This window comes from Arvicola amphibius, chromosome 18, assembly GCF_903992535.2.
Source record: "Arvicola amphibius chromosome 18, mArvAmp1.2, whole genome shotgun sequence".
NCBI classification, from domain to species: Eukaryota; Metazoa; Chordata; class Mammalia; order Rodentia; family Cricetidae; genus Arvicola; species Arvicola amphibius.
Genome location: NC_052064.1, coordinates 24,959,868 through 24,976,351, shown reverse-complemented (window position 1 = coordinate 24,976,351; position 16,484 = coordinate 24,959,868). Strand labels below are relative to the sequence as shown.

Here is a 16,484-nt window from a genome sequence, read left to right as displayed (position 1 = left end):
TTTTCAGGAGTGTTATGAGTCTTGTAAGCTTCCTTTGCTCCCTAGGCCTTGTGTGTTTCCCTAGTTTTCTGGGATGGATGAGTCTTCTGTCTCCGTCAAGGAGAGGATGTTTTAATTGGAAAGGAACTGCAATGCCTTATTTCGAAGATGAAACTTCATTGCCAGTCTGAATCCTTTCTTTCAGTTAACCGCTGCACTGGTTCATGGAAAGAACTGGGAGACAGCTAATGTACCAATGTAAAGGTGAATTTCCTTTTCTGGAAGCTTCCTTGACTTTTAAGGTTTCCTTTTTGTATCCTTTTAATGCTGCATACAGATTTCTGCCTTTCTGAGGTACCCCTGTCTTTCCCTATCACACACCTGAGTGGATCCAAATGTTACCCAGCTTCCCCTTTCCATTTTCATAGCCATTTGGGCCATGTCAAAATCACTTGTTTTTACTTTAAATCCATTTCCTCCACTCCATAACAAGACTTTGGAAAAGGACCCTATACTCCCTGAGATTCTCTGCCATAAACCTTAAATGACTACATATCACTTTGGACGTGAACATGCCTAGAGGGTACAATATGTCCAGGTGATACTGATGTCTGCAGCACCTTGTCAGGAACCCCGCGGTGCTCTTGGCTCTCAGAAGAGGATAAATCACTTTATTCTGTACAATAGTCTTACAGCATAGATGCGCTGCTATCTTCATTCCCAAAGGTGCGTGTCTTCAGCAAGGGAGTGTGTCTTTAAACTCAAGGAATGTAGGCAACATGGCCCAAATTTGAACCCAGGAAGTCCTGCCTTAAGAGCCATGCCCTTGGAGGTAGAAAGCAATGGGAAAGGCTATAGGAACTGGGAACCAAATCTGGTGTCTCGTGTATGCAAGGCAAGTGTACAACCTTGGGGCTGTATCTGCAACCCTGCAGCCACACCATGACTGCAGAACTAAGCTGCCCTCATGTGTGGAGGTGCAGGGAAGGCGGGAGCTGCTCTACTCCCCTGGCCCAGGAAATGATGGTATAGTCAGTGGAATCACTGGGAATAAAATCCAGCAAACATCATGACTTGAACAAATTTCCACTTTACTTAAAAGTATCTTGAGTTCTCTCAGCTGAAGAATCGGGGTTTTGTTGTTTTCTTTCTTTGTGTGCTTTCTTTTTTTAAGTCTCTCACCACACAATTCTAACCGACCGGGGAACACACTGCGTAGACCAGGCTGGCCCCCACCTCCCAGACATCTGCCTGCTTCTGTGTCTGGGACTAAAGACCTGCACCTCCACGCCCAGCAAGGACTAGCCTTTGTATTCTATAAATAACAACGGGCTAGGTCATAACTTTAAAACCTCCACCATCTTCTCCTTTCTCTCGAGAGGCAAAGGTGTGTTCTGAAGCTTGTTAGAGGGAGGTCGCTTGTTGGTTCCTGGCCGCCCGGCGAGCTTAGACCTGAAATAATAAATCTGTATCGATAAACCAAGATCCATACCAATGCAAAGTATCCATCTCTATAGCAGAAGGTAACCAGCATCTTTTTTTTTTCTCGCAGTTTTTGTGGTTTTATTTAAACACAAATAAAACGTGCACACGAGCCATATACTCATTCTCTTCGCTGCGCAGCCTGGCGTTGGGATTGGTGACTCTGATGGCCAGCTGCGCTGCTCTTTCTACGATGGCTTTTCGGTTCTTGGAGGAAACATTGTGAGCAATCTCAGCACAGTAAGACTTGTTGCACATCAGCAGCACCTCCAGCTCCTTGACGTTGTGGACCAGAAACTTCCGGAAGCCGCTAGGTAGCATGTGCTTGGTTTTCTTGTTGCTCCCATAACCAATGTTGGGCATCAGGATCTGGCCCTTGAATCTTCTCCGCACCCTGTTGTCAATACCTCTGGGTTTCCGCCAGTTCTGCTTAATCTTGACATATCGATCTGACTGGTGCCGGATGAACTTCTTGGTCCTCTTTTTGACGATCTTGGGCTTCACCAGAAGCCGGAGGGCAGCCATGATGCCGCAAAGGAGATGGCAGCCACCTCGCAGGTAGCGCCGAGGAAGGAAGGCGGTAACCAGCATCTTCGCGTCAGGCTGGGGCTCCATGCAGACTGGCTTCTAAGCCAACTGAAGACTCTGTTTCCTAAATCTTGCCCTAAGACTCATGATTCACTCAGTCTGAGACCCTACATTGCTTCGTACCAACCATTCTGCTTCAAAGCATGAGTGGAAATGGTACTCAAAATTATTATAAGAATAGGAGTCTTTTTTATAAACATTTTTTTTTTTAAAATCTGGACGGTGGGAGTGAGTGCGGATTTTGAGCACGCTAGTGATAAGCATCCCTTGACCTTGGCATGACCTTTACCCTCACAAAGCCAGCCAGGAAGACCTTTCCCTGAGATGAGTCAGCGCTTGGTTCACAGCAAACCCTCTTTAGTCCTAACACAACCATCCCTTCCAAAGTCGGGGAACGCGGTGCAAATACAGCCTCAAAGACTAGCCAGCCAAATTCTGAAATGTGCAGGTACGAGAAGGACAGGAAACTAAGGAATGGTGACTTCCTTGTACCCAGTGAGAGCCCACGGTACCACAAAGCAGAGGTGCACACGTACGGCTCAGATATAGAGGCGACAGGAATGGAGGAAGCTTGCATTAACACATTTTCCTATTGACACTTCATGTGACATAAAACCTGTCACTTCAGGCTCCTGTTGTGCTGGGAGAAATACTCTTTGCTCTCTTCCAACTCCTCCCATTCCAAGAAACCCCGCTGAGTATCCACGCGCTCTGAGTTTAGAAAGCACCCTTGGCTCTGATAACCGTCAGAAACCCTGGGACCCAAAATAGGCCCGCAAATAACAACATTCTCTCATCAAAATTCTGCTATTTGGGTACTCAGTGCTCCCACACACACCCTTCACTATACTGTGATCCAACCCCAGTCCATCCAAAACCAGGCTGACATGATACAAGGATCCTAGATGTCTGGCTTAATCCTGCCAGTTCTTGTATCCATACCCTACGTCTGCTTCTTGCTCGGTGGGACTTTAGGCAAGTTTCTAAACCAACTGCAACAACTATAGTTACCCCCACTATAAAATGAAAGCATTAATATATATATACATATATATACACATATATACATACATATACATACATATACATATATATACATATATATGTATATGTATATATATGTACATATATGTATCACCCGCAGCCTCGTCGATGATCCAATGAGGTAACACACAGTAGGTCCGGAAATGTTACGACATCTTTCCCTTCTATAGATTAAATTTGTTGCATTTACTATGAAGTGCTACCATGTTCGTTGTGTTTCCTCCATTTTAAACATCTGTAGTTGTCGGTGGGACTGTTACAATGCACTGATTCCTGCCTCAAGTAGCCCAATTTTCTATAACCAGAACACTACTAACCCAAGGAAAGCCATCTTAGCTCCTCCCTGGGCTAGCTCACAAACTGGATTGCTGCTGCCACCTGGTGGCCACAGAGACATGCGGCGGCTTTTCCCAGGAGCTTGTTGAGCCCCGAGAGACCTTAATAAGTAAGGAAGAACCCTTACAGAGCCCCTGGTGAGGGCAAGAGCCTCTCCTTCCTGGCTGTCACTATCTGGAGAGCGGCATGCCCGCTGATTTGCTTCCGTCGTTCCAAGACTGAACACCAGTGAAAATACAAACTTGGCAAAGGCTGACTCCCAACACTCTGGTGTACTGCATCTCCTTCCTGTTTTTACGTGTTCTACTCTCCCTGAATTTAATATTGGGGGAGGGAGAGTCTGATGAAATGATTCAGTCTCGGAAATGGTATCTAGTGTTAACTAATTGGCATTAGACTAAGGTGGCACCCGTGTCCGGGTCCTACATAAGCATAATAAAAACCCATCCCAACACAGTCAGGTATTCTAGGAACAAAAGACTTACTTACTAATCAAGAGTTGCCAGGCCGGGCGGTGGTGGCGCACGCCTTTAATCCCAGCACTCGGGAGGCAGAGGCAGGCGGATCTCTGTGAGTTCGAGACCAGCCTGGTCTACAAGAGCTAGTTCCAGGACAGGCTCTAGAAACTACAGGGAAACCCTGCCTCGAAAAACCAAAAAAAAAAAAAAAAAAAAAAGAGTTACCAGCCAGCACTGGCAGGATTTCAATATGGCCCCACAGAAGCCATCCAGTCTGCCCCTGTGAAAGCAAGCCTTCTCCCCTGCCCTTGGGCTGGTGCTGCCCAACTTGTGGCCTGCTATTTGTCCAAATCAACTCTCTAGCGTTTCAATAAGGCCCTACTTTGCACTTTAGCACGAGTGAAGTTTGGTGGAGTTTCTCTCCCTGTTTGCATTCCCAGTCGATTTGTTTCTGGTTTGTAACAGGAAATCTGTGCACTTGAACGCATCACGGGCATGCCTACGGGGCGCAGCCTTTTGCAAAGGCTATAGCGGCTGTCCAAACTCGTGCTGACGGTGCCCCGGGTAACCTGGCTATTCTGTCTCGGTGTTCGAACGTGCACAGGACTGTAAACGCCAGCTTCCACAGGGTAAAGGACTCTCTGTGGGAGCTGAGGGGAAGTTTTAGGATGAGGGCCTCAAATACAGCAAGGGCTTGAATCAAAAATAGGTGGATCCCATTTCTGATCAAGTAGGTCTGGAGAAGGCCTGTGTATGACAGATTTAATGAGGACATGGCTGTCCTTAACGGGGCCTGTGGAACCATACTTGAGCGTCTGTTTAAGGCAAGAGGGTTTGCGTATGAGACGCACCTGGGGGGGGAGGGACTTTTGAACCCTATTCTGACCCCCTCAGTCTGGGGCCACTCTAACGACCCAGGTGAATCCTACAGCGAGCCGTGGATTTCAAATGTGGTTCCCTGCGGGAAGCGTTAAAAGCTACCAATGCCTACACCACAGCCCTGCAGACAATGCTGTACTTAGTCTGGGGTGGTGCTGGGGTGCAGAGAGACATCAGTGCTACCCGGGCAATCCCCGGGCACAACCAAACTCGAGAAAACGTGGGCTAAGAACAAGACGACTGTGGTGGGATGTTTGATGGCACCGTGACCCTCCGAAACTGTTAATAAAGCCAGCCTCGAATCGGGGGGCGGAGTCAGTGACTATCGGACTGGAATTAGCCATAGAGATTTTGGAAGACCCAGGATGCCCTATGATAGAGAGGCACAGGAAAGTGAAAGGAGGGACTTAGAAGATTCAGGGTCTTTTCCATTAGGGAAGCACGGATGGAGGGAGAGTCAGCTGGTTATTTCTCTGCCACTTTCTTGATCTGTCGGGTTTCACCCCGATATCTGACTCCCGAGTTTTCAATAATAACAGAACAATTTAGATAAACGCTTCAGCCTCCCGGTTCCTCCAGAATGGAGTCAGGGGAGGTTGACAGGGGGAAGGATGTGTCTTTTGCCTGTGCCGTGATTCTGACAGAGGTGGGAAACCTGAAAGATGGCCTCTTGCCCCTTGTGAACCCCTGTTTGTGCGAAGAGGCGCCCTGATATTTTAATATGTGCTAGTTTACCCTTTAGCACAGATGTGATTTAATGTGGCTCCTCTCCCTGTCTGTATTTCCCTTGCCTTGGTTTTTCTCTCTGAGTACAGGAATTCTGTGCACACGGTACAGAGCGCAAGCGTCCCCACGAGGGTACACGCCACTAACGCTTTGTACCGTTTAAGGGGTTTTCTGCTGGCCTAGTAAGCAGTCTGCGCTACCCTGCAAGTGTTTGTAGAATCGGAGCTCTTCTTTTCTGTCACAGGGACAAATAGAGACAATGGCAAACGTGTTAAAAGTGCAGAGAGGACCAGACCTGACATCCAGCGGCGACTCACACGAAGAGGTTTCTCTGACCTGGCCCAGTGGCTCCCCGTCTGCAGTTCAGCCTGTGGGGCCTTTTCCGCAGCATCCCGCACAAAGCATCACTACTGTATACCTTCATTGCCTTCTCTTGGCAGAAGGCATCTTCTTCATCCCCCTCGACAATGATGGGGGAGCTGACCAATCCCCTTGTTTGAGGGGCGTGTCCCCTGGGGGGGGGGGGGCAAATACCTTTAAAACACCCGTGTACGTTTGTTTTTGCTCTTTGGTTTCCTGCACTCCTGGCGCCCTTTCCCGGGATCCTTGGTCGTGTAAGTTTCCCCTCAATTATTAAGATCTTTTGAATAGAGCTGGTCTGGTTATTTATTAATCGACCTCGCCCCATACACGACAACGATAGTTTGGCAAGGCTTTGACCGGAGAACCATAAACCAGCTTCCCCAAGATTCCCTGTGATGAGGTCCAAAGAACACTTTCTCTTTCCAGCTCTGGGGGTCACATCCCACCAACCCCAGCTTGGGGCTGACAACAGTACCAGCCTCCTAACTCTGACTTGGAGAAGAAGGTAACAGTTTATGTTTTTAAGCACCCTTTCTAAAGACCTCTCTGGATGGCAAACCGGTTACTTTGTTTTTTTTTTTTTTTTTTTTTCCCTCTTGACTGTGTGTTAGAAAGAGCATCCATAACATTCCTTGAGTGTGAGTTTTTGGCAACACACCAACAGAGGCAGTTTAATTTACAGCAATATGGCTGCGGGCAAGTCAGCTAATGAGGGAGACTAAAGATTTAGAGTTAAATATTGAATTTATCTTAGTCTTTATTTCTCGCTGCTCCAACCAATAAAAAGAGATGTCGCCTCTGGGGTATTCTGTCTAGCTCCTGGTGCCTTATGCACAGCCAGAAAGACATCTACGTCTACATGGTGCACAGAGCAGGGATGGTACTTGTCGCCTTTTGGTTTTAGCTGGGTGTCGCAGCCTCTGCTGGTTGGGATCATGATTTACTAACAGTTGATGGCTACAGATGTTTATCTTAGTTACGGCTCCACAGGGTAATAGCTGGTCCCTCTCAGGACTGGACAAGAAGCCACGGCCTTGGGCAAATGAACCAGCAAGGATCCGGAGAAGGGGACAATGATAAGCCACTCTCTTTCCTTAGGCTAGTGCTTATGAAATCCACGTTCATGGCTGAATAGTGGGTCTCTGTGGACTCAGGAAAACTGCTGGAGGGGTGATCCTTTCTTCTCACCCACTGGGCTGCAAAATCCCCAGGGTGTCAATATTCTGCTAGGACACCCACATGTAAAGGTGCTCAACGAACTGAAAGTCAATTATCCCCTGTTCTGCTGACCCATCCGGTCTCTTGAATCCTCGCTGTTTGGGGTTGACGTTTCATGTTTGTTGTTGGAGACAGGGCCTCGTGTAATCTCTGAGCTCACAATCCTGCTGCCTCTGCCTCCCAAGTGCTAGGATCCCAGTGTGTGGTACCCACCTCACCCAGCCTTGGGTTTCTGAACATCTCTCGTCTTTATTGTGCACGCCACAGTATGCACGTTCCCAGATTCTGCCCTTTCCTCTCTTGTTCTCATCTTTCTTCCCTGTGTATAACGAACATCTTTCTTGAGCCCTGGGAGCCCCCGAAATCCAGCTCATCACGTTGCTACACCCTTCCTCAGCCTGATGGCACACACCTGTAATCTTAGCGCCCGGGAGGCAGAGACAGACAGACCTCTGTGAGTTCAAGGCCAGCCTGACCGACATTGTAAGTTCCAGGCCAGGTAAGCCTACATAGTGAGATGGTGGGGGGGGATGCAATACAACTTTGAAAACTCAACCAAATGTATTGTGTCTGTTTGCCAGCCCCTGTAATAGTACACAACTTGGTGCTGGGTTTCTCTTTTCTGTTTGTTCCCCATAGCTTTGGGGTGAAAAGATGTCCCCCGTGAGTGAACGTGCTCGTCACAAAAACCTGACGGTCTGAGTCTGGTTCACAGAAGCCGCATTGAAAGCCGGATTTGGCGGCATGCATCTGTAATCCCGGCACTCCTAAAGCTCCAAGGCGAGAAAGGAGAACTGATTGGAAGCTCCCAGGCAGCTAGCGTGGGCTATTCTGTGCAACAGAAGCAAGGGAATCCTGCATCGGCAAAGAGAAAGGGGGAGCAACTCCTAAAAGTTGTCCTCTGACCTCCATACGTACACGGTGTGGTGCGCATGCGCACACACGCGCACAAAGAAAGAATTTTGTTCGACTAAAGCCTCTTTTTGTGTGTGTGTGCCATCATGGCCTGTAGAATGCAACCTTCTCAAACGTAGTATTTTAGCACCTTTGCCTGGATATTCTTGTGCTAAACGCTCTCCTGAAGCTTCGAGGGCCGGTCACTGCACGTAGCTGAGCTCCTTCCGGGAACACAGCAGGAAGCACCATTGCTGTCAGCTGGTCTACTCAGCCTGTGTCACGTGGTTTTAGCTCGTCTTCTCCTGGCTCTTTTATACCGTAACAATTTCGACCTATTTTGACCTACCTCCATAGTCAGACTGGAATCTTCTTGTAGGTAGAATAACGTGCAGCAGTATGTTCAATCAACTCAGAGTGCGGGACACCATGTGATCCAATGCCTCGGTTCTGTACACACTACATGTGTTTACGACACACACACACACACACACACACACCAGCTCCCGCTCTTTTGTTTCTGCCCGCTGTCCCTATAACTGGCAGATTGCTGCTCGGGGAAGGAAATAGGCAGCCAGCAAGAACGAGAGCGATGCCAACATCAATGGTCACTTACTGCCTGTCCCACCCCCCACCCCCCCGTGTTGAATATTATGCTTCATTTAGGGTTGGACACATTGAACCTTCCCAAACCCCTCCCAGGCAGGTTTCGCTCATCGCATAGTTGAGGCAAACGAGGCTTAGAGAGAAGAGCCTGTCCAAGCTCCTTGGCTCCAGCCCTGGCACCTGATGTCAACACTAACCCTCCTCCTTCTCATTAGGGCCAAAACGAGTAGGGCACGAAACTTAACTGCGCTGTGAATAACGTGGTCCCTCCACCTGCATTCCGTTTCCCCTGGCTCCAGCTACTGCAGTCTGAAAACATTAAGTGAAAACTTCGAGAAATAAAAATTCGTGTTTTAAACAACTTTCCTGCGGTGGGCATTGTCCTATGTGTTCTGGTTCGTTACACTTATTTTTGTTGACCTCTTATTTGCTTCATTTAGGCGCTGAACTTCATTTACGCCTGCCCAGCAGCAAGAGAGTCCCGTGCCGCTTTGGTAAGGCAGACCAAGCAGACCACTTAGGAGGTTGCGCCACGGAGAGGCTAGAGCGAGACTCGGCAGTCAAGAGCACCTGCGGCTCTCCAAGGGGACCCAGGTCCTGTTCCCAGCACCCAGGTAGTGACTCAGAACTGTCTGCGCTCCAGATGCAGGACATTCAATCCTCTCCTCCATCCTCCACGGACACCAGGCACACCTGTGGTACACACGCACTCCGGCAAATAAAAAAATGATTTTTTGTAAGATTACACTACCTAGATGTTGAAGGCATCTTAGTCTAATGCAAGTACACTCTGCAATGGCCTTACAATGATGAGGTTGCCTAGCAACACATTCCAGGAAGTAGCCCCACCGGCACGAGGTGATACCTAGCTGTATCTATGGGATCCCTACACGGAAGACTAGCTACTCTACAGCCACATAAAGCATGCATAAGAAGGGAGATCGGTGAGAAATAACACAAAACGTGCAGTGTTTGAGACAGTCTGTTCCCCACCCCCAGGAAAGGCTGTCTTCCATGCCTCTGGCACTTTCTATCCATCCCAACTGCATTTTTATCTCATTATGTGTTTTCCATTTACCTTATTCTGCATTGATAAATTGAGCCCTCCAGGAAGGTTTGTTTCTCATATCCTTCAACTTTCAATGCTTAGCAGAGTGCCTGGCACAGAGAAGGGGACTGGTGGGTATTTGATGAATGAATCGCCTCTATTTTAGAGCCGTATGATATCTACAGCCATCACTCAACTCAAAAACGCAAGAGTGAGCACAAGCCCCCTTGTAAAGGAGGGAGTGTTCCAATAACATTTCTCTTATGGGCAATGGGGCCTGAGGTTCATCTGACTTTTGTATGCTATAAAATAATTTTTTCTGCTTTTCTGACCACTCAAATGTCTTTTTTTAAAAAAAAATGCTTATAATAGACTGGTGGGGTGGGGTGGGGTGGGGGGGACCAGAAGATGTAAATTGATCCAAGGATTTTGTCCATAGTTATTTCCTAGTCTGAGCCCTTTGAGGTTCATAGGCCTCAGCATTGACACCGCTCCATCGTCTGACTTGGGAAAAGACCACGGAGATGGGGTTATGGGTGGAGCCCACCCCTTGGAATAGTCCCCATTTGCACCCCCAGATCGGCCGGAATCTGAACTGAAGCGCCTATAATAGCCCACTCAACAGCACAAAGCAACCTGGCAAGTCTCACAGAAATACAAAATCACACCCACCTACACTCTGACAAAGTTACCAGTTAATCTCTCTCTTGGAGGACTCAAAGGTCCCTGAATAGAGGGGCTGCTATTGAAAAGCAAAAAAGCATGGGGAGCAGCAGAGAGTGAATGGCTACCTGAGACCTATTCAGGCGCGGTCAGGAAAAAACGCAAGATGCATCAAAGTGTCTGCATGTGAATGCAGCCTGTGAGCAGGTGGCTTCCAAAGGGCCACAAAGAAAGGGATTTGAAACTCCCAAACAAAGGCCAACTCTAGAGGACAGTGTCAGCTACAGGGATTAGAGCCCTGGAAGCAGCGTGAAGACACCTTCCTGCCTTTCAAACCGACATAAATAGATCAGAAGGGCTGGGCTCCTGCTTCTTCGAACCACAAGTGTTTCTGAGCTGGGATTTCTACATAAAATGCATCTTTCCTGTTTCTTGAGTATCTCTCAGTGGTCACCATGGGGGTTTGCCAGTCTTCAGGCCGAGGAAAGGAGACCCTTAGTGATAACACACCGGGCATCTGGGTGAGTACGCCCACTGCCTACACCCCATATTCATCCCAAATGCAGTCCAGAAATGTCAAAGAGAGAGAATGCTGACATTAGGAGAGCTTACGGGACAGGCCAGCACCAGCAAACTGCTCCTGGCTCTGCAGGGGGACCCTAGGACTCAGCATGTCCTTTTATAACTAGAAATGGCTACAGTGTGTCTCTTTCCTGCTTTACAAGAGACTCTAATAAATTCCGCACTGTTGTAGACTGATGAGCAACAGCTCTCCACAGGGCTTGGGTATAAAATACAAAGCCACTGACTGCCAACCTGACAGGATGTGGAATCGTGAAGGAAACAATCCTCTGGACATGTTTAAGAGGGAGTTTCTAGACTGAGGAGATCCCCTGTAATGAGGGTGGCACCATTCCGTGAGCTGGGATCTTGGACTACATAACAAGGTGAAACTAGCATTGTAACTAGCTGTCTCAGGCTCCTGCTGCTGTGGGCTCCCGACCACAAGCTTCAAACAGTATGGAGAAATAGGACCATCGCTGTACTAAAGCTGACTGTACAGTTCTAGGCCTTCAGGGAAATGGGGGAGAATTTGTACTCTTGGACTAGAAACATTGGGGAGAACTTCAAAACTAGCTAACTCATGTCTTAGGGTTTCTTTTGCTGTGAAGAGACACCATGACCACAGCAACTCTTGTAAATGAAAACATTTAATCAGGGTGTCTCACTTACAGTCTCAGAGGTTCAGTCCATTATCATCATGATGGGGCTCTTGGCAGTGTGCGGGCAGACGTGGTGCTGGAGATGAGAGTGCTACATCTCGCAGGCAACAGGAAGTCAACTGATAGCCACGCTGAAGGAAGCTTGAGCAAACAAGACCTCAAAGCCCCATCCCTACAGTGACACACTCCCTCCAGCAAGGCCACACCTCCTAAGAGTGTCACTCCCTATGAGATTATGGGGACCAGCTGTATTCAAACTACCATACCAGGCCATTGTGGTGACACTCTGGAAGAATGCCCAAGAAGTAGCTGGGTGGTGGTGGCGCACGCCTTTAATCCCAGCACTCGGGAGGCAGAGGCAGGCGGATCTCTGTGAGTTGGAGGCCAGCCTGGTCTACAAGAGCTAGTTCCAGGACAGGCACCAAAGCTATAGGGAAACCCTGTCTCGAAAAACAAAAACAAACAAACAAACAAAAAAACAAAAAAAAAAACAACTAAAAAAAACAGGGAAGATGTGATTTACCAGGTTTTAGAGAGGAACAAGGACTCCATCAGGAACTACAGTACTGGGTGCTTCTGTTATCTCTTGGTAAACATTTAAGCTGTATTCGGCCTGTGTCCCGAGAACCTCAGTGTGGCTGATGTGTTTGTCAGAGGATGTTTCTAACTAGGGGGGCATCCGGGCTGTGTCCTGATTTCTACCCGCTATTGTTATCCGGGCCTAGAGTGAGACAGAGAAACGAACAAAGCAGAACAATTTGAGGAGGAAACGGGCGTGGGCGAGTTTAAAGCTATGGACAACGGGAGCTTCAAGGCAGCTGTGGTTCTTAAACTAATTAGTGCCATTAAAGGGACACCTGGCCTTCTTGCCAGCATCGCCTCACTTTCTGCTCATCACCTCCCTGGAAACTGCCTTGCGACCGTTACAGATAAGGAACCTGACGTGTGGTCAGGCTGAATACCCTGCCCAAGGTTACGAAGCAAGCCGAAGCTTGGACAATAAGTGCCTCTCGTTATTCCTTCCAGAGAGGGGGAGGTTCCAGCCAGAAAGAGGACAAGGGTGCCCACTGCAGAGGGGATACGTCGTGCCGTTCCTCTGACCCCATCATCATGGCAGGAAATGTTCCAGTCCCACACAGACCTATTTTCAGCTCAGTCTTCGGAGCTAGCAAACGCTCACAATGAAAAGAAAGTAAAGAAGAATTCTTTGGCACCTTGCCCTCCTCAAACCCGCTGCCTGACAATTGAGACTGTGTATAGATCCAGTCTGTTTTCACCATATAATGCTGAGGATTGATCCAAAGACTCACGAATGGCTGCTGGTCCCATATGGGCAAGGACCAGAGCAGTGGCTGTGACCATGGCTAACCAGGTACATGTTGGTTGGGAGAGGCAGGCAGGCCTTGCAGAAAAAGAAAAGCCTACAGCGTGGGCTCAAGGAGCTTTGATCTGTTTGTAAAGCTGGTAAAAACTGCTCTGTGGGAACCAAAATCAAATTCAATAGCTTAAGGAAAGTTTCCTAGAGAGCTAGTTCTCCTCAGGGTATGTATCTGCATACGATGGGAAATTGCTAAGCATCTCAGGGTAGCTTGGCTACCTGAGTTGCGCTGATGCTGCAAGCCAGGTTGAACCTCTACAACCACCTCGAGCACTGTCACTGTGAGAGCTGGGTGACCTTTGTCTTCTCTGGACCACTGGACCACTTTGAGCAAAACCACACACACACACACACACACACACACACAATGAAAGAAAGTTGACCTCTCTCGGTCCCCTTTTTGGAAATAGAAAATGAACTAGAAATGCACGCCAACTTGTTACAGTTCAGGGCTTGGTCTTGATATCTGCCCCTCCATGCCGCTGGTGTATTCTCAGGGCGCTCAGTTCCGGACAATAGCAAGAAGCTGCCGAAGAGCAGCAAGAGAGGAGACACGCACGGGGGCACGCACAGGGGCACGCACGGGGGCACGCACGGAGGCACGCACAGGGGCACACACGGGGGCACGCACGGAGACACGCACGGAGCTAACGAAGCAGGAGACGTCACAGCAAGGATGGTGCCCTCCTTCCCAACCTGCATATCAGACGACGCTCTGTGTATCCCCCTTGAGCCCCCGGGTCAGGGAGGTCACGCAGCCTCAGAGAGGGACTACTGACCGCTAGAATCAATTCAAAGCAACAGGAAATCAGGGCAGAACAAAAGTAAGTTTGGCAATGGACACTGTTTCAGAACACCTGCCACGGTAAATTTCCCAAGGCTAGGGTTTATTCTCAGTCATTTTTTAAAATCTATCTTTTGATCATATGCCAAGGAAGTACTGGAAGCAGGTGGTGGGGCTCAGAATTGCTGCAAAAATGGCAGCGAGCCTGCAGTGACATAGGCAGAAGCAACGTGCCATAAAAAGAACCTAAAATCGTATTATTAAGAAACATTAGAAAGAGATCATTGCTTTTTTTTTTTTTTTTTTTTTTTTTTTTTTTTTTGGTTTTTCGAGACAGGGTTTCTCTGTGACTTTGGAGCCTGTCCTGGAACTAGCTCTTGTAGACCAGGCTGGTCTCGAACTCACAGAGATCCGCCTGCCTCTGCCTCCCGAGTGCTGGGATTAAAGGCGTGCGCCACCACCGCCCGGCTAGATCATTGCTTTTTAAATATTTTGTTTGCAGCTGTGGAGCAAACATAGTCAGGGAGATCTACGCATGGCTCCTAAAGTCGTTGGTTAACCTGTTATCATCAGCTCTTGGAAGTCATTTGGCAGGATATAGCTTAGAGATCGCCACTAGAACTTCCACGGAGCACGGTGACTTTTCATTCCTAGGTGACACTCTGCTACCTGTGTGCTGTTCATAAGAGGTGAGAGGGATCTAACCTGTGAATTCAGGAGATGAGTCAATCACACCTAGAATGGCCCCTTTCAGCCCGCAGAAGTGGCCGGTCTCCTCCTGGGCCACTCAGAGGGTGTCTGGCTTGTCAGGAAGGAAAAATGTGAGGGCATTATTCAAGTGATTCAAATTCAAGTGATTAAATATTGGGCAGCCCACTAGAGACGAATCCACTCTGTTCGCTGGCCAGTGTTATCTGGAGAAGAGGACTTACAAAATGGAAAGGCGTCAAGGTTAAGAAAGAGCTGGCTTGGCCCCGCGGCGGTGGCACGCGCCTTTAATCCCAGGACTCGGGAGGCAGAGGCAGGTGGATCTCTGTGAGTTCGAGGCCAACAAGAGCTAGTTCCAGGACAAGCTCCAAAGCTACAGAGAAACCCTGTTTCGAAAAACAAAACAACAACAACCAAAAAAACCAAAAAAAAACCCAAAAAACAAAAAAAAAAGGAAGAAAGAAGGAAGGAAGGAAGGAAGGAAGGAAGGAAGGATGGAAGGAAGGAAAGAGGGGGCTCATAGACTCAAGGACATGAGATCTTCAAGTGGACCTTGTCTTGAAGGCCTTCGTGGGATTATTGTGTCAGGGAAGGAGTAGAGTGTATCTTGTTTATCCATTTCTAAACATTTTAATATCTGTGCTGTGGTTCCATTGTTCTCTTGTCATGGCTCCTGCAAATGATCATGGCAACCTTTTGTTGAAAAGCCTTACCAATACACGTGACCGTCCCCTCCTATGGGACCCCACTTGACGGCCTGCAGGACACGCCTGCCTGCGGTGTCACGGGTCAGGGTGGCGCTCTAGTCTTTTCTAACTACCTTGGCTGTCTGCTAATGCCTCCAGTAAGCCTGCTGCTCATCCCTTCCTGTGCGTTTTGAAATATCCAGAGACAAGAGATGTGCAGCCCACTCTCACATTTGGAATGAGGATGGACTCACGCCTGGCACAGCAATTAGGGACCCGCTCACAGACAGGGTGCTGAGAAACAAAGCTGGTTCCTTCCGACCAAAGCCTGTGGTTACACTCCTGGTAACGAGAATCTCTCGCTCAGAAATGAAGCCAGAGATAAAGCAGTGGAGGCTGAGGGACTCTGAGTGACAAGGAAGAGGACAGGCCTGTTTCCAGATTTGTATGCAAAACCTTCCTCCGTGTAAGTGTCTGAAAGGGAAATTGGTCCATTGAGCTAATCACTAAACAGAGTTCTTCAGTGTGCCCCAGTTCTGACATCTAATCAGTGCTGCAGCTGCATTTAAATACAGCCGACTTAAAGGATTGCAGCTTTGGAAGCCAGGGATTTTCTAGATAATCTTGCCTATAAGGTCCTCAACTCGCGCTGCCGGCGCTGCCAACCATGATCCCCAGTCAATCACAGCTCAGTCATCTAGTAGTGCGTGTCCTGCTTTGCCCCTGCGTGGGAGGTTTTCGATATAATTAGCATTTGCTGGAAAAAGCTTGTTTCTCAAGTTTGTTATTGACTTGATTTAAAAAAAAAAAAAAAACCAACAACAACAACGAGTTTTGCAGGAACATATGCTCACACCCTCCTGCTTGCCTCTGCAATTAACGCCATCACCAAGAAAAGCGCTGAGCTGCATACGACAACGCGGTGGCCCTTAGTGCAAGTTGCCGGAGCTTGGGCCAAGATTTTGCTTTCTCTGTGATCTCTTTAGTCTCTGAATGGAAAGACTCTCACAGAGCAAAAACCAACATTTACTGTTGCATGGAAATGAAGGTGCTCTAAACTTTTGCACAGAGTTTGTGCAAAAGAAAAAAGAAGGGAGGGAGGGAGGGAGGTAACGGAGGGGCGGAGGGAGGGAGGAAGAAACCTCATGCTTCAGTTTCAGTAAGTAAGACTGAGAACAGAGAGTGGGGAGAGAGGAAGGAAAAGAATAAAAAGCAAGGACACACCAAGATGCTCCTTCCTATGCCCCCTGCCAGAACACTGGTAGTTATGCTTGTTGAAATATTTAACATAATTAGTCTTTCACTTTTGCTCAAGACACAAATGTCAGGCCAGAGCTGTTAACAACCATGATCTTGGGAGACAGACACTCAGAGGAGAGCTGTCCAGGTCCAAATTCACTGCCAGAAACCGCACCCACCCT

General features: G+C 48.2%; 1 protein-coding gene across 1 annotated transcript; it reads right to left on the bottom strand.

Moving 5' to 3' along the window:
• Positions 1–1,542: 1,542 nt before the first annotated feature.
• On the bottom strand, positions 1,543–1,991 carry LOC121677010 (60S ribosomal protein L32-like). Its single transcript, XM_042054268.1, has one exon. The coding sequence runs from the start codon at positions 1,984–1,986 to the stop codon at positions 1,543–1,545; it is 444 nt and encodes a 147-aa protein (XP_041910202.1). The 5' UTR covers positions 1,987–1,991.
• Positions 1,992–16,484: the final 14,493 nt, after the last annotated feature.

Coding starts and splice junctions, on each gene's coding strand:
- LOC121677010 (XM_042054268.1), bottom strand. CDS start 1,986: ATGGCTGCCCTCCGGCTTCTGGTGAAGCCCAAGATCGTCAAAAAGAGG.